Source organism: Leucopleurus acutus (genome assembly GCF_964270905.1).
Source record: "Leucopleurus acutus genome assembly, chromosome: 4".
NCBI classification, from domain to species: domain Eukaryota; kingdom Metazoa; phylum Chordata; class Mammalia; order Artiodactyla; family Delphinidae; genus Leucopleurus; species Leucopleurus acutus.
Window position 1 is genome coordinate 110,967,236 of NC_139146.1, and position 26,178 is coordinate 110,993,413.

General features: G+C 40.1%; 1 protein-coding gene across 3 annotated transcripts; it reads right to left on the bottom strand.

The window, feature by feature from the left end:
• Positions 1–865: 865 nt before the first annotated feature.
• On the bottom strand, positions 866–25,325 carry SDAD1 (SDA1 domain containing 1). Of its 3 annotated transcripts, none has more exons than XM_082838244.1 (22): positions 25,152–25,325; positions 22,779–22,883; positions 22,214–22,312; positions 20,072–20,182; positions 17,827–17,898; positions 17,638–17,738; positions 16,609–16,666; positions 16,003–16,077; positions 14,734–14,835; positions 13,435–13,504; positions 12,324–12,418; positions 10,645–10,702; positions 9,479–9,537; positions 8,791–8,867; positions 7,434–7,531; positions 7,251–7,327; positions 6,330–6,459; positions 4,751–4,845; positions 4,469–4,659; positions 4,277–4,361; positions 2,952–3,113; positions 866–1,128 (listed from the first exon to the last, which is right to left on the bottom strand). In XM_082838244.1, exons 1-22 carry the CDS (start codon positions 25,239–25,241, stop codon positions 1,081–1,083), a joined length of 2,058 nt encoding a protein of 685 aa, XP_082694370.1. In that variant the 5' UTR covers positions 25,242–25,325; the 3' UTR covers positions 866–1,080. The 3 variants fall into 3 exon arrangements, with proteins under 3 accessions (XP_082694370.1, XP_082694369.1, XP_082694371.1); XM_082838243.1 differs by having other exon boundaries at positions 12,324–12,427; XM_082838245.1 differs by lacking the exon at positions 866–1,128 and having other exon boundaries at positions 2,935–3,051; positions 12,324–12,427.
• Between the last annotated feature and the right edge of the window lie 853 nt (positions 25,326–26,178).

The window sequence follows — 26,178 nt, forward strand, 5'->3', positions numbered from 1 at the left end:
GGGCAGAAAATTGCCTTTTCCTCTAGCTTGAAGCAATTTCCCCAACTACCACACTAACCTAAGAAATCTGAGACAAAGGGCACCAAACTATTTCCAAACGCAACAACTTGCAAACAGCTGACCACGGCTCTCGTGCGGTGACCCCTGAAATCTACTCAAGCACACCTAGTGAAGGGAGACAACACACACCACTCAGCAGAGTACCTATTTGACATTAGAAACCTTTTATTGAGTGAGACATGGCAAACGGTGGGATGAAAATATTACAGGGTGAAGGAAGGCTGAGGAAACCAATCTAATTTCTTTTTCCTCTATGGAAGAATGAGCAGCCCAAATGATGAACTGAGGCCACTCCAAGATTACTATTTATATGTAAGGCAATGTAAAAAGCAAGGTTTTAACCAAAAAGCCTGTATCTGGCATTAAAAAAAAATTACATCTTTTGGATGGATGGACTACAAAAGCTATACTGTCTACCCAAAATCTGTACAGCAGGGACCTGTTTTCAGCAGGTAAGCCTATTTACAAGTAAGATCCTCTTACTCTTGTAACATTGTCCTGTTTTAAGAGAATGTATAACTCCCATCCCCTGCAGAGTTAGTCCATACGGCCTCTGTGACCCCATAGAAGCATGAACCTATCTCTACTAGAGAACTATTTATACAACACTGTAAATACACAGACACATACTTGCCCCTCGCCCCATCCTACAAACAGGCTATAAATACCTTGAGCGAGGAGTTGTGGCTCATTCAATTTTATATCTTCAGTGACAATTAATAGGCTCTCTCTCTCTCTCTCTCTCTCTCTCTCTCTATATATATATATATATATATAGATTTTTTTTTTTTGCATGAACACTAAATGAAAATGATTTTACAACACCATTACTGTTTACATTTCAAACATTCCCACCCCTACCCATCTCTAAAATAAGAACACCAGAAGCTACCAAGTTTACTGTGGTTTTCACAATATAGTGCTTTTGGACTTTTTAATGTAAACATTCTAAATGTACTAGTTTTCAGAGTAATGACACGAATTTAGCATTCTCCCTGGAATGGAAAACTTGCTTGGAAGTTACTTCATTCTTTTTCTCTTTTTCAAGAGAGCATCTCGTAACGCCAGCTGGAAGATAAAAAAAAAAAAAATGTAAATATGATCTACAGAAAAAGACCACAGGACCAATGTTCACAGCAAACCTATGAATGTCCTTATAAAGGCTTACAGTTCCCAAAAGAAAACAACAGAATATTAAATAAAAGATTATTAAGACTAAACCCAAATTATAAAAAGAAGATAACCAAGGTCAATGTATACACCTTAAGTGTGTGATGGATGTGATTCCATTAATTCCCAAGCAACCACCACTCTCTGAGTCCTAGAAACTTTAAAGCATTTTTTGGGGTGGAAGTTGCCTGGCTCTAATCAAGCTTTTTGAATTTCATGACTTTAAGTTACTGACTCCTTGCCTTTAGCTCAGATCTGGGTCTTGGTATGTCGTTGTAGATATGCAGAGTAACTGGGACGCTTATGGTAGAAAAAAAAAAAATCAACCAGTTCATTTTAACCTAATTTGCGTGGCTAAGAAGGTATTTCTCAGATTCAGCTATCTATGTCTTATTTTCTCATTTGTAAAGTCGGTTTAATCACAGTACCTGTTCATATTGTTCACGTGAACTATAGCACATATCCAGTGAACTAACTTCCTCTTACAAAATTCTTCAATCTTTGAGAGAAGTATTTTATACTGAAAGAGGTACTGACAGGAACAAAGCAAGGCTTCTCTATCATGCCAAAAAAAAAGCATGCTAAAAAATAGAGGAAGTAGGGGCTGGGGGAACACCCCTAGATAACATGTAGCAAGGTCACAAAAACCTCAAAACGAAGCAAGGCCTGCCAACTGGATGGTCGTTATTTCCTCGACCCAAAAATCTTATAAAGGGCAGGGGAAGGATAAACTAATGAATTTAATCAATTCAACCATGCATTTAAATTGAATTGGCAAAATTCAGACTATTTAATGGCACCTTTCCTTTCACCTAAACTTTCAACAAATTCTAATCAAAATTACTGCCACTTTATTACTTACATAACATTGTTGAAGAGCTTAGAACTAGAATGATTAAATAAACAGAGTTAGTCATACTGACTTGGTTCCCACACCTATGGAGCCCTGCCCTGGAGAGCTGGCTGTCACATTCAGGCCTGGCAGGCTCATCCTTGGCTTGCAATTTAGGAACGCTGGTTCAGAATGTGGCACTGTTTTTCCCTTGACCTGACTTCCTAGAGATTCTTCCTAGTACATTTAGATATACGCTCTGGTACATTGGCAGTAGAGGAGGATATAAAAACATAAATTTGTTTTACTACAGTGAATTATGAAATAAGCAAGCCAACAGAGCAGCACAGGACTACCCATCAAAGACTGAAAATGGATAAAACACAATTCCAAAGGTCTGTAAACATAATGGCTTTGCAGAAGGGTACACAGAGAAAGGATCATGCCAACAATAGAACTGTTAGTTTGTACTGCTTTCCTGAAACTGTTACTGAGATATTACCACATATAATTATTGCTTTTTGGAAAAAAGTACCATATAATAAACACTCAAAAATTATTATTCAGTTAATTTCGATATATTTCACAGATGCAATGTCAAGAGAATTTTAGCATAGGAACGGACCTCAGAGCTCATCTAGTTTAAACTCCTTTATTTACAGAGGAGGAAAATCGCCTCCCTTTGGTCACACAGCTGAATCTCAAAAGTCAGGTCTAGGATTTACAAGCCCTGACCGCTTTCCACCTCTCCATGCTCTCCAATAATGCACCCCATTAATCCTAAGACACACATAATACAAGGTTTTAGAAGGCACAACTCCACTCAAATGTAGAGAAGTCTTAGAACAACAATATCACTCTACCCAGTCAAGCTTCAAGTTGAGCTCACCTGCTTTTCTCGGAAGGAACGCTTATTTTTTGACCGGACGTTATGACTATACCGCATCATCATGAAGTTCTTCTGTTTTTTCTTCTCCTTATTCGTGGAACTGGAAAATGGATTCATTTTGGTTTTTCTCCTCACAAATTCTTTTCGGTCTGTTTTTCCAGCCTATCAGCACACACACACAAAAATACCACTGCAGGAGTTATCTCATCAACATACACGTCTCCTCTGTGCCAGCTCTGCTGGACGCCAAGGACACTAAGGTGGAGGGAACACACAGTCACTGCTCCCCAGAGACTCAGTTCAGTCCAGGGGAAGAAATGACCATGATGTGTTGTAATTGGGCAAGGGGAGCTCAGTGGAAGAAAAGGTTTCTTAGAGGCCAGAGGAGCCTAGGAGAGAGGGAGACCCTGTGAGCTGTTTTTGGCAGGATGAAGGCCTTCCTGGTGAGGAAAGGAGGGAAGAGTAGAGCATTTCAGGTAGGAATAGTATATGCAAAGTTGCGGTGGAGAAAGAACATGGGTTTTCAAACTTATCTAAACAAGTGTCAGTACAAATGGAATAGAGGGTAATGTGGAGCCCACTTGGAATGGCATCTGAAACAAGTCAAGGTAGAGAAAATGAAGCTGGAAAGGCAGGCAGGCTGCAGTCGCAAACAGCCACAGGACTTGCCTGAGGCAGCTCTACCTGTCTCTGGCTTTTCTTTAATGACTAAACATTCCCCTGCTTTTCTCATAGCTCTGGTAAATGTACTGAGCCTCCCTGAGACGTGAACATACAACTGTGCCTTTCTGTGCTCTACAGCTTGTCTTAGACGGTGGTTACATATGTGGCTATCAAGTTGTTAAAACTCATCTAACTGGACACCTCTTATCTGTGCCTTTTATTCTATGTTAATTATACTTTTATTTAAAACATTAAAATAAAATACTGCAGGGACTTCCCTGGTGGCGCAGTGGTTAAGAATCCGCCTGGTCCAGGAAGATCCCACATGCCGCGGAGCAACTAAGGTGCTGCGCCACACAACTTCTGAGCCTGTGCTCTAGAGCCCGTGAGCTACAACTACGGAGCCCACGCACCGCAACTGCTAAAGCCCGCGCGCCTAGAGCCCGTGCTCCACAACAAGAGAAGCCACCGCAATGGGAAGCCCACGCATCTCAATGCAGAGTAGCCTCCGCTCGCCGCAACTAGAGAAAGCCTGCGCGCAGCAACGAAGACCCAATGCAGCCAAAAAAACCCTGCAGTTCTGTGCCTATACAAGTTCTGAGTCATATTTCACTTTATCTGCTTTCTGTTTAAACAACTAGGCAATGACATGCCCCACTCACCATTGCAGTTGCTAGTCTTGTCTCCTTGTCAGACTTTGGCTTTTTATGAAGGCGTTCAATGTCCCGAAGAGAAAGTAACTCACCCCTGGGGTGAAGGAAAAAATGTAATATGGAACAAGGATGGAATTCCTTTTCCTAATACTTTCATAATCACGCGAGCTGACTGAAGACCTGGTGTACACACTGTCTTACCTGGGCTCCTCATCACTGTCTATTTCGATGTATTTCCTCTTTTGGGCTTTCCCAGGGGCAGCGTCGAGTTCTTTCCTCATTTGGGCCATTCGGATTTTCTGGAAGTCTTCCTGACTTAACACTCGGCTAGTGCTGACGGCCGCGGCTTTGGCTTTCCGCTCCTCCAAGGGCATGCTGTTCAGCTTCTCAGACTTGAAAGGACACAACACAGGCTTAAACGGCTATTAGTTCCAGTGAGGGCGTAGCCCCCCAACACTGAGAAAAGGACATTTTAGGACTCACGATTTCTTTCTGTTCTTCATCGGAAGAATGGTGCACGTCAACCCATTCGCCATCAGAAACTGCCTCGTCACTGAGACTCGTGTTTTCCCACTCATCTGTGTGAAAAAGAGCACCCCATTAGCACCCACTTTATGTTGAGTGTTCATGGTACACTGAGATCAGTCAAGCAAAAGAAAACTTAGGTAATGAACCTCAAATAGATGCTCACCAAGAATTGAACAATATTACTGTTAAATAAACCACATCAATTTAATTAAGTCAAGGAACGGAGAATAACCACTGATCAATTATCCACCATGAGCCAAAACTTTACAATCTTTCTCTAACCCTCGTGACTCAACAAAAGAGGAATAGAGTCCAGAGTTAAGTAACCTGCCCCAGGCCACACTGCTAGAAATGCAGCCTACACTGAAATTAGGAAAATCATTTATGACTCTAGAGCCTACATTCTTTCCACCAAACTAGCCATGTCCATCAGAACTGTACGTGTACATTTACAGTGGCCACATACAAGTTATTTAACTTGTCTAAGCACATTTATACGTTTGAGAAATTAGTTAGAAACAAGTCATTCAGAGAACCAAGGTAGAAACTTTTGGTTGTATAAGAAACTTGTAGACACCTCAGTAAAGAGGTATCAGAGTTCCTAACGGAGCCGCCACAGTAAGCTTTCAAAATGAAGGATACCTGCAGTCTCTCAGCAGATGCCCATGTTCTGTAAGACAGTGTCCCAGCTCTTAGGCATGGCCTACACAGCCACTCACGTGAGGCCCCACCTCTATCTCTAGTCTCATCGCCTTCTGTGCATCACCTTGTATCCTACATTCTAATAGTTTCCTAAACCCTTCAGTACTTTGCTCACAGTTTGCCTGGAAAGTCTCCACTATACTACCATTGCTCACTAATCATTCCAAATACGGCTCATGGGTCACGATTTCCTTGAAGCCTTTGTTGAACCTCTGGGGTGGACCTGACCTCTCTCCAGCCCTTATACCCCACTCCAATCATAAATCCTGTTAATGATTTATTAGCTGTTTATGAAAGACCCTCAAGGACAAGAACCATATCATTCATCTTTGCTTTGACAGTGGCTGGCTCATAGCTAATGCTTATGAAAGTTTTGTTAAAATAATGAAGGGATGAACAGGAAGAAGAAAGGACCCTAGCAACCAATGCAGTAAATGCTAACCCTGGAAATGAGAATGGAGTTCCTCAGGCATTCTTTGACCAGTTCAACAAGCATTCTCCTTCATCAGGAGGATTGCTATAGACTAATCTTCATTATTTTTTCTAGGCAACAAAACAAACCCATTATCTTTCCCAAGTGTCAAATAGCATGCCCTTGATAAGGGGCAGCCAATCTGAAGGACATGAAAAGGCATTTCCCACATCAGAATGTAAATTCTCTCAGAGCAGGACCGTGCCCATTTGACCTTCAGTGCCCGTAACAGGGCGTGGCACATAGTCATTACCAGGAAGCAACTGCTGAATGAATGTCCAAACAATATAAAGATTTCAAGATCAATACAGATATAGTAGGAGTGATTTTGTCCTGAATAATGGTGAAACAAAAATGAACCTTCATCATCTTCAGCATTTTTTTCTTCTTTTTCAACTTCCAGAACTTCTGCTCCTGGAATGTAATCTTTAGCATCTAGTTCTCCATATTCTTGCACTCTTGCTTCTATGGAGGCCTCTGTAGGCTTACCCTAAAGGAAAGGAAGTAGTTTTTAATGAGGTGCTTAAACTGCAAAACATTAATCATGAAAAGGATTCTCCAGGATTATGAATTGAGAGGGAGAATCACAAAAAATGGAAGCAATCGAATGACAAAAACAGTCCACCAATGTCTTGGGTCAAAGTAAATCCCCCAGCCAGAACTTTGCCCACTGTTTTCTTGCTTTCTTCTTTTTTTTTTTTTGCGATACGCGGGCCTCTCACTGTTGTGGCCTCTCCCATTGCGGAGCACAGGGTCCGGACACACAGACTCAGGGGCCATGGCTCATGGGCCCAGCCGCTCCGCGGCACGTGGGATCTTCCCGGACTGGGGCACGAACCCGTGTCCCCTGCATCGGCAGGCGGACTCTCAACCACTTTGCCACCAGGGAAGCCCCTTCTTGCTTTCTTCTGATCCACCTCAGGAAACTTCAATTAAGTCTTGAGATCTCTCCTTCTGTTACATACATGCATCTTTCTTTGTCCCAACTTGAAAGAGGTAGTATCTGGTTAGGGAACAGCCTGTTCAATGCTGGCATCAGTTACTGACTTCCAACAGTCTAACAGGTCTATAAGAGTCATTCAACCTCAAACAGCATATATCAACTATAAAACAGTTAAGCAAAAGTATTCAATCAATTTTATTCTGAGCTTAAAGAATAAAACTACATGTATCACCAATACTCCTAATGGAAGCATCAGAAATACTCAAACTCAAATTGTAGGAAATTACCCTCACTTTCTGAGACCAAATCCTTGATCAACATATGTATGCTTCACCTACCCGGAATTTCTTTTGTAACATCTGAGGATTCAGTGTTCGGAAGAGCTGAATCAAAGTTCTAGCAGACATCATCACATCTGGAAAATAATATCTTTAATTAGAAACTTCAGAGCAAAGAGTCTATTGAGGTAAAAACGAACTACTCTGTACTCTTTGATCTACTGAGAATAACACACCACTTACTCTTATCTTTGTGTGTTTTATACTGAGCCAGGTCTTGGAGAAGTTCTTCAGTCATGGCTAGAGGACATCGAGCTGTTATCTCTTTTATAGCATTGATTCTAAAAAAAGGAAAAAAATAAAGTAAAACAAACAAACAAACAAACAAAAACCCCCCAGCAGTTTCATGTGGTTCAACCTAAGAATATTTTCTAAAAAGACTAAATCAAAAGGAATGTAAGTTGGGTTTTATAGGTCTTAGGTCTTTAAAACTGCAGCATGATAGAGTGTGAGGGTGGGGAGCCTCAGAGGGCTTTGATTCCAGACAGTTTACTGCCATTTCCTCTACTAGAAGAATAAGTAACAGTGTCATCTCTGTAAAATACAGCATACCTCAGAGATATTGCAGGTTTGGTTCCAGACCACTGCAATAAAGTGAGTCACACATATCTTTTGGTTTCCTAGTACATACAAAAGTTATGTTTAACTATACTGTAGTCTATTAAAGTGTACAATAGCATTATGTCTTAAAAAGTACGTAACTTAATTAAAAAATACTTTCTTGCTAAAAATGTAACCTTCATCTGAGCCTTCAATGAGGCATAATCTTTTTGCTGGTGGAGAGTTTGAAATATTGTGAGAATTACCAAAATGTTACACAGAGGCATGAAGTGAGCCAATGCTGCTGCAAAAATGTCACCGATAGACTTGCTCCACACAAAGTTGCCACAAACCTTCAATTTGTAAAAAAAAAAAATGCAGTATCTGTACAGAGCAATACAGCAAAGGGCAATAAAAGGAAGTGTGCCTGTATATGATAGCAGCATCTATTCACCAACTCTAGGGGAGATAGTACTAGGTCAAATAAGGAAAAGTTAAAGGTCTTTAGGGCTGTTATCCCAGCAATATTTTCCAAGGGAGATACAAAGCAGCTGTTCAGCATACTGCTTAGTTATCAGGACAGATGAGTCGTCCTTAAATTAGTGCTCACACTCATTAAGTGCTTTTGAATTAATCAAAAGGGCCACTGAACCGCCTTGGGATTAAAAAATGATTCCATAACGAATCATTTGTTCCAGGGAAGATAGGAATTCAGGGTAGAAGACAGAAGAAAAACATTTAGATTGCCACCCAAGCATTCATTTGAAAGAGGGAAAGCTAGTTAAAAAACAAAATGTTGATTAGAAGGGCAAATATCTTTTCTCTGGCTCAAAATTCTGACCAATAAATTAAAAATACCAAGCCTGCAGAGAAGACTGAAGTGTACTTTAAACTGTTTTTGCAGAGAGCACATTATAGATGAAATTTTACATCCTGGTAATGGAAAGCAAACCCAGTGCGTTACGACCATACCCACTGCCTACAGCCACATTCTACATACCCTACTGTCATGACCTCTCCAGAGTTCTTGTCGGTTACAAAATTGTTGGCCACAGTCATGAGCAATGACTGCATGATCTGAACGGGAGGGAGAGAAAGGATATGAGTGCTGGTAAAACGTCTACACCTACTCAAATGCTTGACGATGAAGGGACCATAAACTATTACAGTGGAAAAACAGCCCTCCACCTTCGGTTTGGGAGTTGGAAGGATCAAGACTGAGGAAGACTGAGAAAAACATTCCATTCTGGGTTTCAGCCTTCTTCTTAGCTATCCTCAGATTAAATTTGGCTTGCCTTTAATATTAGTTTTCAACATGGATTAAAAATTGCTTTGACCCACGATCCTCCAACACTATTTGAATCAAAGAAAGAAATGATCAGTTTTGAATAATAATCACTATAAATTCACTGATATTCTTGCCCTCCCCAGCATAAAATTTGGCAATTAAACAAAACCAGAATTCTCAACAACTTGTCCAAAATAAACTTTACTTTCTACAGTAAAATGTTTTTACTTCTATGAGTAAACTTCTATGGATATCTCCTTAAGAGCTAGTGTGTCTTCTACTCAGTTTCAAAAAGGCAGGGAGGACGGTAATCCCTGTGGGAAAAGCCACCATGATATACTTAGTGGCAGGGCTACGTATGCACTAGATCCTGACAGAAGTAAAGTTTAAGAGTTCTCACCTCTGGGGGTACTAAGTGATGAGATGCCTGTGCAGCAAACAGAAGGATCTTCGTTACTTCTAAAAAGGTCAGAGATGGGAAAGGCCACAGTCAGTTTATTGCCCTGCCCTCAGGACCACGGCAAACATGGCCAGCACACGCTGGCCGTAATGCTACTGCTGCTTCCTCTGCCCCAACACCCAACCCCCGACATCTGCACAGCTCACTGCCTCGCTTCCTCCTGGCCCTGCTTAACTGCTGCCTTATCAAAGTGATTTCTTGACCACATAATCTAGACAGAACCCACCCCAGCACTCCCTACTGTCCTCACCTGCTTCCTTTTTCCTCAAAATACTTCCCGTCACCTGGACATACTACACACAGCACTCTGTGGATCTTCCTCTAGAATGTAAGCTCTATGAAGGTGAGGATGTTACTTTGTGTTCACTGGTGTCTAATGCAGTGCTCAGACTAGAAATCACTCAGTCAATGAATAAGTACAAACACATATAAACACACACTCTCCCTTTAAAGGGGCAGTATGGATAAAGAACAAGGCCTCTGGCAAAACAAAGAAGTGAGGTGAAGCCTAATCAGTCACTATTTGCTGAGTGATCTTGGTCTTTTTTTCTTTCTTTCTACACCTCTCAGGATTGAAGTGAGGATTAAATGAGATGACTATGTAAAGTACTTAGCACAGTGCTTGGCTCATGTTGAATGTTCAATAAATGTTCATTTCTTTCCTACCTTGGTACAAGTTCAAAAGCAAAAACAACCATCTCTTCCTTCCTGCTTTCATGTTGCTTTTAATTAAGAATATAAATGAGGGCAATGAAAGCAGTAAGTTAAACCCTGGTATCTATAATGAAGTTACAATAAATAGTCAAAATTCTTTTTTAGAATCTTTCACATGAGTATTTATAGTATTACAAAAAGACTTGCTTTGAGAAACCAACACTTTGTTTTGGTGTTTTTCCCCCCCTCAAATAATTGTTTCTTAAAGTTGATAAGGAGAACAATTACCTCATGGCAGAATCTGGAAAGAAAACATACAGGTTTCTCTCCTTGTCTCTGAAGCAGAACACCCTTCACTCCTAACTCTTGTCTTTAGTACTAATTCCAGAACAAAAGACTCTGGATGGTTAACCCCAAGGCCACCAAAGGAACACGGCAAGTGGAAGCCTTACCTCTTTGGTGGGGCTGCAGAAACCTCTGCACAAAGGGGTAGAAGTTGAAGAGAAAAAGCTGTGGAAAGAAGAATGCACTGCCTTTAATATATATCTAGCTGAGCTGTGGAGTTTCATTTCTCCATGATGCAATTATATCACCAAGCTCAACTAACTGGGAATCATTTTTTTACTTTCTTTTTTTCTCAACAAGCATTCATGCCACAGGATGATTCAATGTGCTGTATTAACCAAAGAAAGGAAGGCCTTGTTGCTATCCTATTATGTCAAGGAAGAAGAAAGTGTACACAGAATAAACCAGGGGGTGAAAAGGCAGTCAAAAAGCAACTTTCTTTCAAAAAAATTGCAGAACCAATTTTTTAGTCTTCAAAGATAATAGTAACTCAAATCTGAATAGTGCCTAGTGTAATCTGATCACCAAAAAACCCACAGTCTAGTTTTGTTATGGGATACCAGTCCAACCACACTGGAGGAATTACTCTGAGCTCCATATTTTAGACAGAAACCACTAACACTCTGGAGTCTACCTAGATAAAGGAGACAAGGATCCAGTTATTAAAGCAATTGTAATCTTTAACTTCAAGAAGAGAAACTCTGGAGATGGCCTAGTCTTTTTCAAAGTTCATCATGTGAGAATAAATTTTTTTCTATTTTAGCCACAGAGCAAAACCAGGACCAGAGAAGTAAAAGGGAAGACTTGGGTTCAATACAGAGATGGGTGTTCAACTGTAGCCAGCTGTGAAACTCCAGTATCATTTCCATCAAACTATGCTTGAATTAAGAATCACTTCTGCTTTTCCACTGAGCTCAGATTCAGGTGTGACTTGAAATTATTGCACAAATGTAACAAGAATTGACCTGGTAATCCTGCTTTAGAACTGCAGCCCATGTAGAAAAAGCAATTTATTCACCAAAATGTTAACCTTTTCTTAGAGAAATGGAATAAGTGCATTTGTTCATTTTTAACTTGATATAGGTCTATACTGTTTGATTTTCAATGAAGGAGCCTGTTTTACTTCTTGTTTTTTTTTTTTGAAGAAAGCAACACATTCAGTTATGATCAGAACAGCACTAGTTATAAGAGCAAAACTATAGACAACAACCTCAATGGTCATTTCTTCATGGGCTGAATTTCTGGGAATCCCTCCTTTTCTACAATGGCAGTTAGTCTGAGTATGTGTGTGGTTTCCATATGTATACACAATATATATACATTATACCACCAAGGAGCTCTTGCAGTCTAATTTAATATAAAGTGAATGACCAGAGAATTCAGCTTTGCAAACATGATCCTCCTGCTAGAGTGGGCTGGAAGTCAGGAAAGCTATGAAGGGGTAAACTGTGAAATGTAATAGCAGTTGATAAAAATATGTGGGCTTTGTTGGCTCAGAAAAATGTATAAGTGAAACATAGATAAAATAAAATAAAAAGTAGAAAAACAGAAAATAGTCTGTCCATAAACTGAATACATGTACAATTCAACATCCATCCTAAGCGATAAGAAAACAAAGTGACAAAAACAGCTATTTTCAGAGTGAAAGATTTTATCCCTTTGTAAACTGTATGGGTTTAAATGGTTTGGGAGGGTAAAATTAAGCCACTGCTCTACCTTACTGTCCTTTTACCAAGAAAAATTCTACTTCTAATATCCATCAAGAGAAACATAATGTAATTCAAACCTCGTGAATTCCCACCAATCTGGAGATGAGGTTCATGAGCATCATCTTCACTTCAAACCTCTCCTTAGAGCTCTCTAGCTGCTTCAGTAGTTTTTCTGCAAAATCTGGAGAGGAGAATATCAGAGAAGTATACTGTGGGCCCATGGTCTATACAACATAATCTAGCAGGTGTAGAGAAAAGCAGTAGTTTGGTCACTGACTCTGGTATGGCTGTGCCTGAAATCACTCTGCAGAACCAAGATGGTAAACACAGCGACACGACCGAAGGTGAAAAGACTCACACACAGGACGGGCAAATATACCTTCAGTGGTGCCCAAAGTTAAGTCTTAAGGATTTCCAAGATTTTTAGCATCAACATCTTGAGTTACTGTTGACAGATGCTCCACTTATAGCTCTCTGGGGCCCTGCTTCTCAAAGTGTGGTCGGCAGACCACCAGCAGCTGTCCACCTAATAGCTTGTTAGAAATACTGAACTGCAGGCCACACCCCCAGACCTACTGAATCAGACAGAATCTGTACTTTAACAGGATCCCAAGGTGATCAGTATGTGCCTTAAAGTCTGAGAAACACGGACCTAGAGGAAGCGTCAGCAAACTAAAACTAAAATACAGAGAGCGTTTAAAAGCCCCACTGCCCAGCCATACCCCATATCACCTAATCGGTCTCTGGGAATAACAGGACCCAAGTACCAGTATAGTTTTATAAATTCCCCAAGTGATTCCAATGTGCACTCTAGTTTGAGAACTAGTGTTCTGAACAGGGTTTCCCAAACTTTTGGTTTCCACATACCAGTTAAAAAAAAAGGGACTAATAAAAGATTGTCAATTTTTCATTTGGTCAAGCACAATGTCTTATAGTACAAGTATTGTGTTATTAAAGACATGAATTTCAAAGAGAGCTGTTCCTCTATATTTTTCTTGTTTTGCTGTGGATTGGGAATCACTGCTTTGGAATAGAATTCTCTAGGCTACAACCAATAGGTAACAACTAAGCATTTACTGATTGTCTATTAAGTGCCAAGGATTTTATATTCCCTGGTAACCTTGAAGGTAGGAATCTAAATAGGCAGATAAAGCCAACAATGAATTTGGGAGGTCATAATTATAGTACCTTGGGGATCATGAATCAAGTGAATAGCTGAAAAGTTAAACACCTCAGGTTTTTTCTTCTTCTTTTGTTTCTGAAAGAAAGGGAGAGGAAAACATTTACATTCTGAATTACAGTGAAGAGGCCCTTGGGATTAAATGTACTAATGTGCTAAAGGCTGTTATCCAGTCCATTACACTATTTATATTTATTTATTTTCCTTATTTTTTTTTTGGCTGCGTTGGGTCTTAGTTGCAGCACACTGGATCTTTTGTTTAGGCATGCGGGATCTTTTCCTTATGGCATGCAGTCTTCTCGGGTTTCTCTCTAGTTGTGGCACGTGGGTTTTCTCTCTCTAGTTGTGCTGCATGGGCTCCAGAGCATGTGGGCTCTGTAGTTTGCAGCACACGGGCTCTCTCATTGAGGCATGCGAGCTCAACAGTTGTGGCATGCAGACTTAGTTGCCTCGTGGCATGTGGGATCTTAGTTCCCCAACCAGCAACTGCACCCATGTCTCCTGCATTGGAAGGTGGATTCTTTACCACTGGACCACCAGGGAAGTCCCCATCACACTAATTAAAAAGAAAAAACAAAAAATCTTTGTTCCAAAAACCTTTCTTGCAACTAGAAGAACTAAAGGTGGTTTTTAAGATTGAACCTTGGGGACTTCCCTGGTGGCGCAGTGGTTAAGAATCTGCCTGCCAATGCAGGGGACACGGGTTCGATCCCTGGTCTGGGAAGATCCCACATGCCTCAGAGCAACTAAGCCCGTGTGCCACAACTACTGAGCCCGTACACCACAACTACTGAAGCCTGTGTGCCCAGAGCCCGTGCTCCACAACAAGAGAAGCCACTGCAATGAGAAGCCTGCGCACTGCAAAGAAGAGTAGCGCCTGCTTGCCGCAACTAGAGAAAGCCTGTGCACAGCAATTAAGACCCAATGCAGCCAAAAAGTTCTAGCTATTAGCACCTGTGAGACTTAAAGAGATTTGGAAATATGAACATTAAAAAACACACAAGGACCAAATTAATGACTTTCAAATAATTATTACAAAACAAAATGTACTTCATTTGCATACTCTTCTGAGAAGACATCGTGCTCAAAACAAATGAATTTAATCAAATTAATTTATTCAAGCCATAGATCTTGCTAGAGCTGCAAACATTTACTCATCTAAAAAATTAGTGCTTAAAAAGTCAACACACATTTCTAAGTCCTTCAAAATGCTATTTTCTCTATTCCAAATGCTTAAAAGCTTTTCTAAAGACCACATATTCTGCATTCTAATGACTCCTATCTCATTTCTCAGGTACAAGTCTCACCTTGAGGACTTTCATAGCCTTTTCCAACTTTTTCTTGTTTTTGGAGCTTTTCTTCCCTGTGGCATACTGCACTAGCAGGTCTCTTGCTGTTGGTCCTTCATCCTGAAGAATAAACTACTTTGTAAAACTATAAACAAGGAAAATCTGCATAGAAGCAAGGAATAACCCTTTCAATCACTTCTTTGTACTTATATTCTTTGCATGCAGCTATTAAAAATAAACACAACTTTAAAAATTCAATAAAAAACAAATTTGCCCATCTGCAGGAACAGGCTAATACCAAGATTTTCACTGCAACACTGACTTCTGTTTTTATTTTGCTTTTAGTTTTTATTGAAGTATTAATATACAGACAGAATGCAACTTAGTTTTTATTTGAAAAAGGAAACTGGAAACAAATATTTATCAATAGGGAAATGCTTAAACTATAGTACATCCATATTCTGAAATATTATGTGGAGGTTAAAAGAATGAGCTGGATCTGTATGTACTAGTAGAAGAATATCTAAATGCACTGGTACATCTATATATGTCATCACAAAGGAAGCAGGTTGCAAAATAATACATATATTATTTATATATGTTTTAAAAACAGACCACACACATAAGACAATATGTATACACATCCACACAGAAATACATGGGAAACGAAATGGTTATCTATGAAGAAGGAACTGGGAAGTGGAAATAAGAAAGGATCAAGATAACTTTTATCTATAGTATCTGAAATTTCGTACAGTAAGAATAATGTATTGTTCATACATTATTTACTAAAGTAATAACAAAAGGTGTTATCCCATATTCTAGTATTCTTGTTACCAAAATGCTAAAATGGGGAGTTTCTTTTTAATATTAATAAAAAATATTTTTTAATAAAGAAAATTTCATGACATCATAAATCCTGTTTCTTCCTTTTAAAGATGCTGTACTACCCTTCTCCCTTTCTCCACTCTAAACTTCCATGATGTCAACACTCTACCTCAAAAATATATTGGCAGTAATTTTTATTCTAAGTTCATATAGTGAGATATAGGTATAGCTTTAGCACTAAGAACAAGGTTGAATGAATCTAAGTTTTATTAGTTACTTAACCAATCTTTCTGAATGTAAGTGACAAGTTCTAAATAGAAATAAAATTTCAGCATGGCAGAACTCAATAAAGGATAAAGGTAGCATCTAAGTTTCTTTCCAACTTTTACAATCTGTACTGAAAACAATAATAAAATCTGCTAAACTGTAAAGTTCAGAAGTATCTATGGTTAAACTAACCTCAGATTCTGAGTCACTGTCCTGTTTCTCCTCTTCATCTTTTCCAAGGAAGAATGTCAAAGCAGCAACTAATATCTAAAGACCAATTCAAAGTCAATTACTCATCCCAGCTTACAACAAAGAATAAATACTTTTGTCTATATTTTACACATGCATATGAACTAGGATCTGAAGAAAAAAAAAAAACAAAGAATGGTAGGATTTGGGCTCATCTGTCTTAGCCCGGCTCTACACAGTTGTTATCCTTCAAGTAGAAAGTCAGGAACTTCTACATGCCCCCACAAGAAAAGTGATATAGCCCCTCTAACAGAAAGTCAAACATGTCCTTAAATTTCTTTCAGCTGTGCCTGAGTCCAATAAAAGAGCAGTCAAGAATTACAGAGGAAAACAAAATAAACGCTAAGGCTATTGTTTAATACCAAGCATTTTAAAAACTCATAATTTTGCGTGACTCCTCTAAAGCACAGATAAACCAGGGAAGCAGCCTAAGCACAAGCAGCACGTCCGCACACCACCTCTTCCTTGCATACCCATCTCCTTCACCTTCTAGCTGGAGAAGCGGGCTACTCACAGACAGTGCCTTCACACAGCCATACACGTGCTCACCTTGGTGACCTTAGAGAAACATGCTGTGGTGATCACATTGACAGTTTTGGCATCATTCCTGGGGGAAGACAGTTGAGTGCTTTAAAGTGAATTTTCATTCGACTGTATTTGACAGCACAGACAATGGCCCAAAATAAATAAATATTTCTAACATGTTAAAATTCATAGTTTGTAATATTTCAAAAAGTCACGGGTTGCTAAATAGTCAACTACAGGCAAACATTTAATTCAATTTTAGCCCAGTCTTGTGTCAGAAAATTATGCAGCCATTCAGATGTATTTTTTGAAGAATTTTTAATGACATAAAACCTACTCAAGATAACTGGGGGCGGAATAAAAAACCAATAAACAACTACAATACAGCAAAATTCCAACCATACTTTAAAATTCACATTAAAGAAAAGACAGGAGGAAATAGCATAAAATATTAACTGATTATCTCTAGGGGGTGGGACTATCAATAATTAAAAAAAAAAACAACTTTCTAGCTTCTCCAAATCTTCTGCTGCAACGAATATTACTTTTATATTTTTTAAAAAATTAGTGAATAAGAAAAGCAAAAGACATGAGTTGGGACACTGTACCAACAAGCCAAAGTTTATGAAACATGATAATTTAAGTATATAAGGTAAATTGATTTGAAAATCTTCAGAGAGGCAGAGTAGAAAGAGCCCGAATTTCAGTCAGACAGATCGGGTTTGAATTTCAATTCTGCCTTTTACTAGCTACTAAACTTAAACTTATGAACCTATGGGTTTCATTACCTATAAGGTGGGAATAATCCCAAATAAGCTACATTACACTGTTCTGAAGGTTGAATGAGGTAAGGCATAGTGCAAGTGCTCAAGAAATGGTAGTCAATATTGTTATTAGTCATTTGGATTGCCTCCATATTTTTACTTCCAACTTAATCTATGGCAGAGATATATTAAAGGGCTCAAAATCAAGAAAAATATTTGTGTATGTGTTCTGTGGCAATTACAAATGAATAAAAGATTATTTTGAAAGAGACAGGTACATAGATATTACCAGATGTTTCTTCTGTAGAGTTCAATCATCACATCCAAAGATATCTTGGCTGCAGTTGCATTGCTATCTCTTAACATGGTATACATGAAATTCTGCAATACCTGAAGAAAAAGAGGAGAAAGAAGACTTAATAAACTGCACGATACTGTAGCACAATGCTGCAAACATGGAAAACAAAAGGGTACTTACTACATTCACTTTATTGTTCTTGTGTTTTGCATTTATATTCTTGATATCAGTCACAATATGAGTATATAAAGTCTGAGGAAAAGAAACAAAAACATATACACATTAACCAACATTTCTAACCTTGCCTAATTTGGAGAGAAATATAAATGTACTGGAGGATTTAATTTTGCCCACTTTTCATTCTATCACAAAAGAGACCAAAAACAGGGCTTCCCTGGTGGCGCAGTGGTTGAGAGTCCGCCTGCCGATGCAGGGGACACGGGTTCATGCCCCGGTCCGGGAAGATCTCACATGCTGAGGAGCGGCTGGGCCCGTGAGCCATGGCCGCTGAGCCTGCGCGTCCGGAGCCTGTGCTCCGTAACGGGAAAGGCCACAGCAGTGAGAGGCCCATGTACCGCAAAAAAAAAAAAAAAAAAAAGACCAAAAACAAATAAAACAAACAAAAAGAAGCAGGCAAAGCAAAATGAAAGTTACCCTCAAAAGGTTAAATATGAAGTTATATGACCCAACATTTCCACTCCTAGTTATATATCCAAAAGAAATGAAAATAAATTTCCAACTAATGTTCAAATATTCATAGCTGCATTATTCATAACAGCCAGAAAGTGAAAACAACCCAAATGTCCATTAATTGATGAGTGGATAAACAAAATGTGGTATAACCAGACAATGAAATATTATTTGGCAACAAAAAGTAATGAATACTTACATATGCTACACCATGAATGAACTTTGAAAACATTAAGTGTTTTCACTTAATTTTCACTTTCACTAAGTGAAAGAAGCCAGTCACAAAACAATTACATATTATATGATTCCATTTACACGAACTATCCCGAGTAGGCAAATCTATAGAGACCAGAAGTACATTGGTGGTTGCCCAGGGCTGGGACAGATGGGAAAATGGAAAGTAACTGCTAAATGGGAATGGGGTTTCTTTTGGGGGTGCTATAAGTGTTCTAAAACTGACTGTGGTGATGGTTGCAAAACTCTGTGACTACACTAAAAACCCCTGAATTGTACATTTAAATGGATGCATTGTATGTGAATTACATCTCAATACATTTGCTTTTTTTGTTTTGTTTTGTTTTGTTTTTACAAAGGAAAGTCGGGGCTTCCCTGGTGGCGCAGTGGTTAAGAATCCACCTGCCAACGCAGGGGACACGGGTTCGAGCCCTGGTCTGGGAAAATCACACATGCCACGGAGCAACTAAGCCCGTGTGCCACAACTACTGAGCCCGCGTTCTAGAGCCCACGAGCCACAACTACTGAGCCTGTGTGCCACAACTACTGAAGCCCGTGTGCCCTAGAGCCCATGCTCCCCAACAAGAGAAACCACTGCAATGAGAAGCCCAAGCACCACAACAAAGAGTAGCTCCCGCTCGCCGCAACTAGAGAAAGCCCTGCACAGCAACGAAGACCCAATGCAACCAAAAATAAATAAACTTTAAAAAAATAAATTAAAAAAATAAAAAGGAAAGTCCAAGCCCCTAACTGCATGTAAGACAATATTGGGATTTTTACAAATATCAATGGTACCCACAATATGCTCCCCTGGATCACTTTTATTCACAAGTTAGTCCAAAAAATCAAATGGTTGCAGTCTCTTAATATTTTGAAAAGAAAAAAAAAAAATTTTTTTTAAGTTAATGTATGTAAACTTTAGTTTCTGTTTCTTAAAATTCTTTCATAAATCTTCAACTTCTGGTCTTACTTATACAAGCAAACACGAAGTCACAGGGAAATATTAATAACAAAAAAAGTCAGTTTTGGGGGGAAGAGGTTGGGAGTGGTTACAGTCACGAGTGTCCAGTCCATGCTCTGATTTAGCTGGTCAGTACAGCATAGCGGAAAAGGGCTTGGGTTCTGGAGCCAGGTTCCCTGGGTTTATGTTCCTGCCTCACCACTCAGAAGCTGTGTGACCCTGGGAACATCACTCTCTCTCTCTGTGCCTCAGCCTTTTCATCTATAAAATAACAACAATAACCCCTATCTCATGGCACTTTGTGAGTAAACGAATACGTAAAATGCTCTGAAAATGGTAACCTAGCAAAAAGTAAACAATAAATGTTAGCTATCACCATTATATTGCATGCACACAACAGTCAATTTTTTTCCTATCAAAATTATTCTTAGCTGTATCCAATGGTATGAAGCATGAAGAGACTCCAAATGCTATACGTTTCATGTCACTGCAAGGAAGAATGAGATATGGCGCGGAGCGGGGAGTGATTTTGCTCTTTACCTTTCGAAGAAGCTTATCGTGGCAACGCAGAAGTTCAAAGAAGAGTTCTAGCAGACTTGATGGATTGATGAGATTCTTATTTCTCAGCAAGATCAAAGCTTTGCAAAATGTCTCAGGAAGGAAAAAGAAACATACTATAAGATAATGATAAAGCTAGGATGAGAAAATGGAGCAAGTATATCCCCAAAGCACTTAATGTCTTCTACTAACTAGGCATTATTCTAGGCATGGGAACAGAACAGTCAGTCTCTGCCCTCATGGAGCTTACACTGGGGGTGGAGCAGAAGAGGGGACAGGCAAGCAAGTAAGCATATCAACAGGTATACCTCACATAGGAAGGAAATAAAACAGGGTAATATCATTGATACACAGTGACTGCAGGAGGGCTCCTTTACACAGGAGGTCAAGGAAGGGTCAACATAGAAAAACGCGGTGATCAGTAAATCCACAGAGATAAGAAAGGTGGGTTACAATAACATAACACACTAAATTGGGATAATCAAACTGAATTTGTGACCTTACAAGGCATTCTTTTGAAATACAGTTTGTAGTAAGAACGGCCCAAGGTTGTAGGTTGAAGGTTGGGAAGCTTGGGTTGAAGGCCCAAGGTTGAAGGTTGTAGCACCCTTGCTTACCACCAACTTTCACAAGTACACTCTAAAGAGGAATGCTAATTATACAGACTCAATCCCTTGCTTCCTAGCAACGTCCTAATTATTTTTAAAAACCCACTAATCATCATAAAACACTATAAAGAAATATACACACATTTAATTATTTAATAATGCCTGCAGACCAATCTGGTTGGGTACTGTTAGCACACAAAACTTAAAGAAGACCTAATTACTTGGAAAGACACTAAGTCTCCACACTCAAAATCTCAAATCTGTACGGCCCACAAGGACTTGACCTAAGTCTTGACCTAAGTAAAAGTCTTCTGTAATGGTTCAAGTTTGAAGCCTATTAGGCTGTGCTGCCAGGTCCCATGTCCCAACTGAGAGTTAATCAGAGACTCCAACCTTGGCTTGTCTGAGATGGTATTCTTTTTTTTTTTTGGCCAGAACAAATTAAGATAATCCTAGAAATGTATAAAAATTGAAGAATTACAGAAATCCTGGGAAAATGCAAGAATAAGAAAAAAGTTGACTCTACAGACTTAGCATTTTTATAAGTTTTGGTAAAGGATATTAGTAGGTTTTGAGATCATAATATTTGTGTAAGTTCTACCAGCTGTAAAGGTGTTTGAAAAGCTGATATATAAAATTTGAAAATGCCTCTGGTTGGGTTCCCTAGAAGTAGAACCCAATTTATTACAGAGGTCTGTCCAGGGTGTGCTCTCTTCTACAAGGGAAGTAAAAGAAGCAGGATAGGGCAGAGAAAAGCTGGGCAAGGATGTGTCCTTGGCTGGAGACTAGCTTTAGTCTGATTACAGAGAAGCCCTGGAGCACAAACTGCAACACAAAGTTGGACCTTGGGAAGGGTTGGGCTTTTGAACCTCTGGGTTAGTCAGACACCACCTGTGGGCTGGGAGGGCCACTTCCCAGGTGCTAGGGCTCCCATTTAGCTGAAGACAATGCTCCAGGGAAAGGGCAGCTGGGGGCCATTAGCAGCCAACATTCCCCGCGGGTGGGGGAAATGGGAGCACTGGCCTGGTAAAGGGGATCCCAGACAGGACCCAATGTCAATCACTAAGGTAACAATGTTTAAATGCTCAAACTGGCCAATTAATAGATAAATGTCTAAACTAAGCTTTATAAAAACTATAGGTTATAATTAGGGTTCTTCATGCATTTGAGATTTGACTGACTAGAAGGAATTACCTAATCAAAAAAGGGAAAAGAGCATCTTGGCAGGGTTAGCATACTGGTAGAACTGAGAGATCAGAGAGAGGAGTGCAGCAGAAAAGGAAATGAGGTCAAAAACATAGGAAGGAAGCAAATCATGTAGGGACTTACAGGCTAAGTTAATAAATTTGAGTTTTATTCTGTGTAAATGAGAAGCCACAGAAGGATTTTAAGGTACGGGTGACACACTGATTTACATTTTAGAAAGATGTTTAGATGACAGGCTGTTCTCCTTTAAACACATATTATACGCACACGGGAACACAGCACAATTTACCAACCCAACTACTGGTCCTACCATTCGGAGATCTGGATCCAAGACAGTGTGGTTGTAGGAGAGAAGATCTTTCAGCTCTTGAGGAAAGTTACTTAAATGTTCTGGATAACAGTGACCAATCTGTAACAAAGCAAAGGCTCTTCTGAAGCTTTTCTTTCTCTCCTATAATTCATATGCACATATTAAGGATGTTCTGCAAAAGGAGAATAAAAGGCTATGTTTCATAGAAGTAGATGGCTCCAAACCATCTATTTTTCTTCTACATGTTAATCTCTCTGACCCCTTTCCTATTTCCTCTAGTCTTAGTAAAGTATGTGACATGATTCAGAATCTGCTTTTATGATGAATTTGAAGAAAACAAATAGTTTGAAAGCTCTTTTGCTCCGGTTGGTTATGTGAAAAGCTCTAGTGAAATCCTCTAACTGAACATAAGGAGGAAATAAAATCTGCAAAAAGGGAAAATTAATTTTCTTTTTTAAAGTAAGTTTCCGCTCCCGAATGGAATGAGGTTGGGTATAAGTGAAAAATATTCTGCAAGCTGTGTGCAACAACTGGTCTTCGTTTTACTCAAAAATTATCTTCTTACCTGTGCCATAAACATCACCAGCTCTGCCAGTTCTTTGCTGGGTTTATTTGGTTGTAATTTGAAAATCTCCACATTGGATTTGTAGTGATTATACTGCTGTAGAAACTGTAGAAAAATAAAATTTAAATTGGTCACCTTCTATTATAAGACTTTCTCAGTAGAGAATTAAAAATTACTTAGAAATCTTTGATAATGGCATTGAGAAAAAGATGTGGCAAAGGTATGTAGAAACACTACGTTTTCCTTATCAGAATTCTTCAAAATGAGTTTTGAAAAATCTGCGCACATTTTGGGTAATCTAAAGACCCTTTCCCTTACCATTAGAAATTTAGGTAGTAAGGTATAAAGAACAGTAAAACAAGAGTCAAAAACTCAGATCTGGCTCTCTACTGCCATTTACTATCTAAATGACCCCCTACTATATTGTCCATGTATATAGAGCACTAATTTCTGCAGAAATATGTGAGTCAGAAAATGTAAATTATAATACAAGTACACAAAGCTCTCCAGTCAAAATTCCCCTTCTTTTAAATAATAATTATGATTTTATCCTGGAGTTCTAGATAAGATGTGTTAACAGGCAAAAGCAACAGACACACAGAAATAATAATAGCTTCCATTTATTCAGCACTTGCTATGTGCCAAACTCATCATGTACATTATTTCATTTAATTATGTTTAATCCTATCAACAACCCAACAATCTAATGTTGGAACTCACAAGGCCTCAGTTCCACACCCTACAGCTACTCTCATGCCTAGGCCACGGCTTTAAACTATGTGTATATGTGTTAGATAGAGTGATAGGGAGAAAGGAGGAGAGGGGGAAGGGAAGGGGAGGGGGAGAGAGACACTCAGAAGGAGAATGAGTATTTCTTTCTTTCTTTTTTTTTTAAAATTTGGCTGCTCCAGGTCTTAGTTGCAGCACGTGGGAGCTTCGTTGTGGCCTGCGGGATCTAGTTCCCTGACAAGGGATTGAACCCAGGCCCCCAGCATTGGGAGCGTGGAGTCTTAACCACTGGACCGCCACGGAAGTCCCAAGAATGAGTACTTCTTTATATTACCAGCCCTAACTGGTTCAGTGAGCTCCAAATTGAGGTACAATATGTGTGAATTTGCATAAATATTTGTTAAGTGAATGAAACAGTAATCCTCTGTAGGTATTATCTCCTTCTCACAAGTTAAAATACACGTAGGCTCAAGTGGTTAACCCTCTCTAGTTACACAATTGGTCAACAGTTGGGCCGGGATACGGAGTTAAGTTTTGAAACCATTGCATTTAAATACAGCGCTGTACAGACTCTCAGCTATTACTTTGGCTAATGGTTTACAGCGCTTTACACATCTCAAAGCCTCACCCATATTACTTAACTTCTTGTATTTGTTCCTTAGTCTTTGTTTCCACTCCCTTGAATCTTCGGAAAGTCTCTCTCTACTGGTGACCTAAACCACTGAGACCGCTATTTGTTAAAATGTATTCACATAAATATTTCTATGTGAAAATCTGGGGGAGGAGGGAAATGAGAAGGGCAATCAAAAGATGAATAATTGTGTTAGCCATCTGCACATACAAGTAACTGAAGCAAACACCTGTTTAATGCCGATCAGAAAAATGGGTGTCTGAAGAAAGCACTTGCCAAAATAATGTAGCAAAATCATCACTTTCATTTTGTCATTTCTCAGCTCAAACACCTTTAATGTTCACAATTTGTATGAGGTCAGTATACAAAGCCCCTCACGGTCTGGACCTAATCTAATTTTCAACTTCATCTTTTCCTGAGGAAAATTCTCACATCCAGGTCATGCCAGCTTCCGATGAGACTGAATCCTGTTTTTTAACTAGATAATACTAAGCTCTTATGTCTGTCCCTTACACTTGAGAATACTCCCTCCTTCCCAACACAGTCCATGGAACAGAGCGCGGGCTCCCGGAAACAGACGTCGGAGGAAAACAATCTACACAAAAGTTTCATCCACTGTTACAGACTAATTCCATTTAGGGGTTTCAGAAAAGAAAAGGCTTGAGAAACCCGTCTGGAAGTCAGAGGTTGGCGGTGGACCATTTGTCTCTCGACCTCAGTGAGACCGGGAGATAACCCCTAAAGCAAAAATGAGGTCTTTTAAATGGTGTTTCTGTGGCAGCAGGGTCTATGGAGCAGGCAGAAAACCCAGACGGGCAGCAGATTTCAAAAGGTGGGGAACGAACCCTGTGGCATGTCTCTCCCTTAACCCCTTTTCTCCTCTCGAGGAACCCCTGAACTTAAGAGCAGAACACGAGGCGAGCCAGGATCCCTGCTCCACTCCACGCCTCCCTCCAGCCACTGTCTCAACCAGCCGCGTCCCGGCTTCTAGCCTCACCGCGCCGCATTCCTACCTCCTCCACGTAAGCCGGCGGGTCTCGCTTGATCAGATTCTGTAACTGCGGCAGGTTGCTGGGCAGCTTGTTATTGTTTCTGCTAGACATGTTAGCTGCTGACTGGCTCCGCGACGAGCAGTTTTAAGAAAACCCACACCGCTGGCAATTGCCGATAGTCCCAGCTACGGCTGGGAGTCGTACTTCCGAGTACGACCGGAAACAGCACATGGGTAGTTCGGCCGGCGGCGCCATCTTGGCGCTTAAAGCGAGCTGGACTACGGGAGCCTCAGAGTGTCAAACTTACTCTCACGGCGAAATGCTCTATAGTGGTTTTTACGAGGTTTTTGCTTTTTTCCTCGATCAACCGCTGCTACTGTCTAGCGTTCCTGAAATAGTCTGAAATGCAAAGACTTTTTTCACACACATTAGTTTATTTCATCATCCTGACACTCTTATGAAACAGACAGATGAGAATTAATAGTTTTTATTAAAAAACTCACAGCCTAGGGCTTCCCTGGTGGCGCAGTGGTTGAGAGTGCGCCTGCCGATGCAGGGGACGTGGCTTCGTGCCCCGGTCCGGGAGGATCCCACGTGCCGCGGAGCTGCTGGGCCCGTGAGCCGTGGCCGCTGGGCCTGCGCGTCCGGAGCCTGTGCTCCGCAACGGGAGAGGCCACGACAGTGAGAGGCCTGCGTACCGCAAAAAAAACAAAAAACAAAAAAACTCACAGCCTGAAGTTAGACGCTAAAAATATCCCTGGGGAGTTGATAGCACTATCCAATTTTGGAGAGGGGGAAAAAGGTCAATGAGGGGCATAACTTAGATTTCTTGTATATTTTATTGTGTTTTTAGTACGTGGGCCTTTCACTGTTGTGGCCTCTCCCATTGCAGAGCACAAGCTCCGGACGTGGGCTCAGCGGCCACGGCTCACAGGCCTAGCTGCTGTGCGGCTTAGTGAGATCTTGCCAGACCGGGGAATGAACCCGTGTCTTCTGCATCAGCAGGTGGACTCTCAACCACTGAGCCACCAGGGAAGCCCTTCTTGTA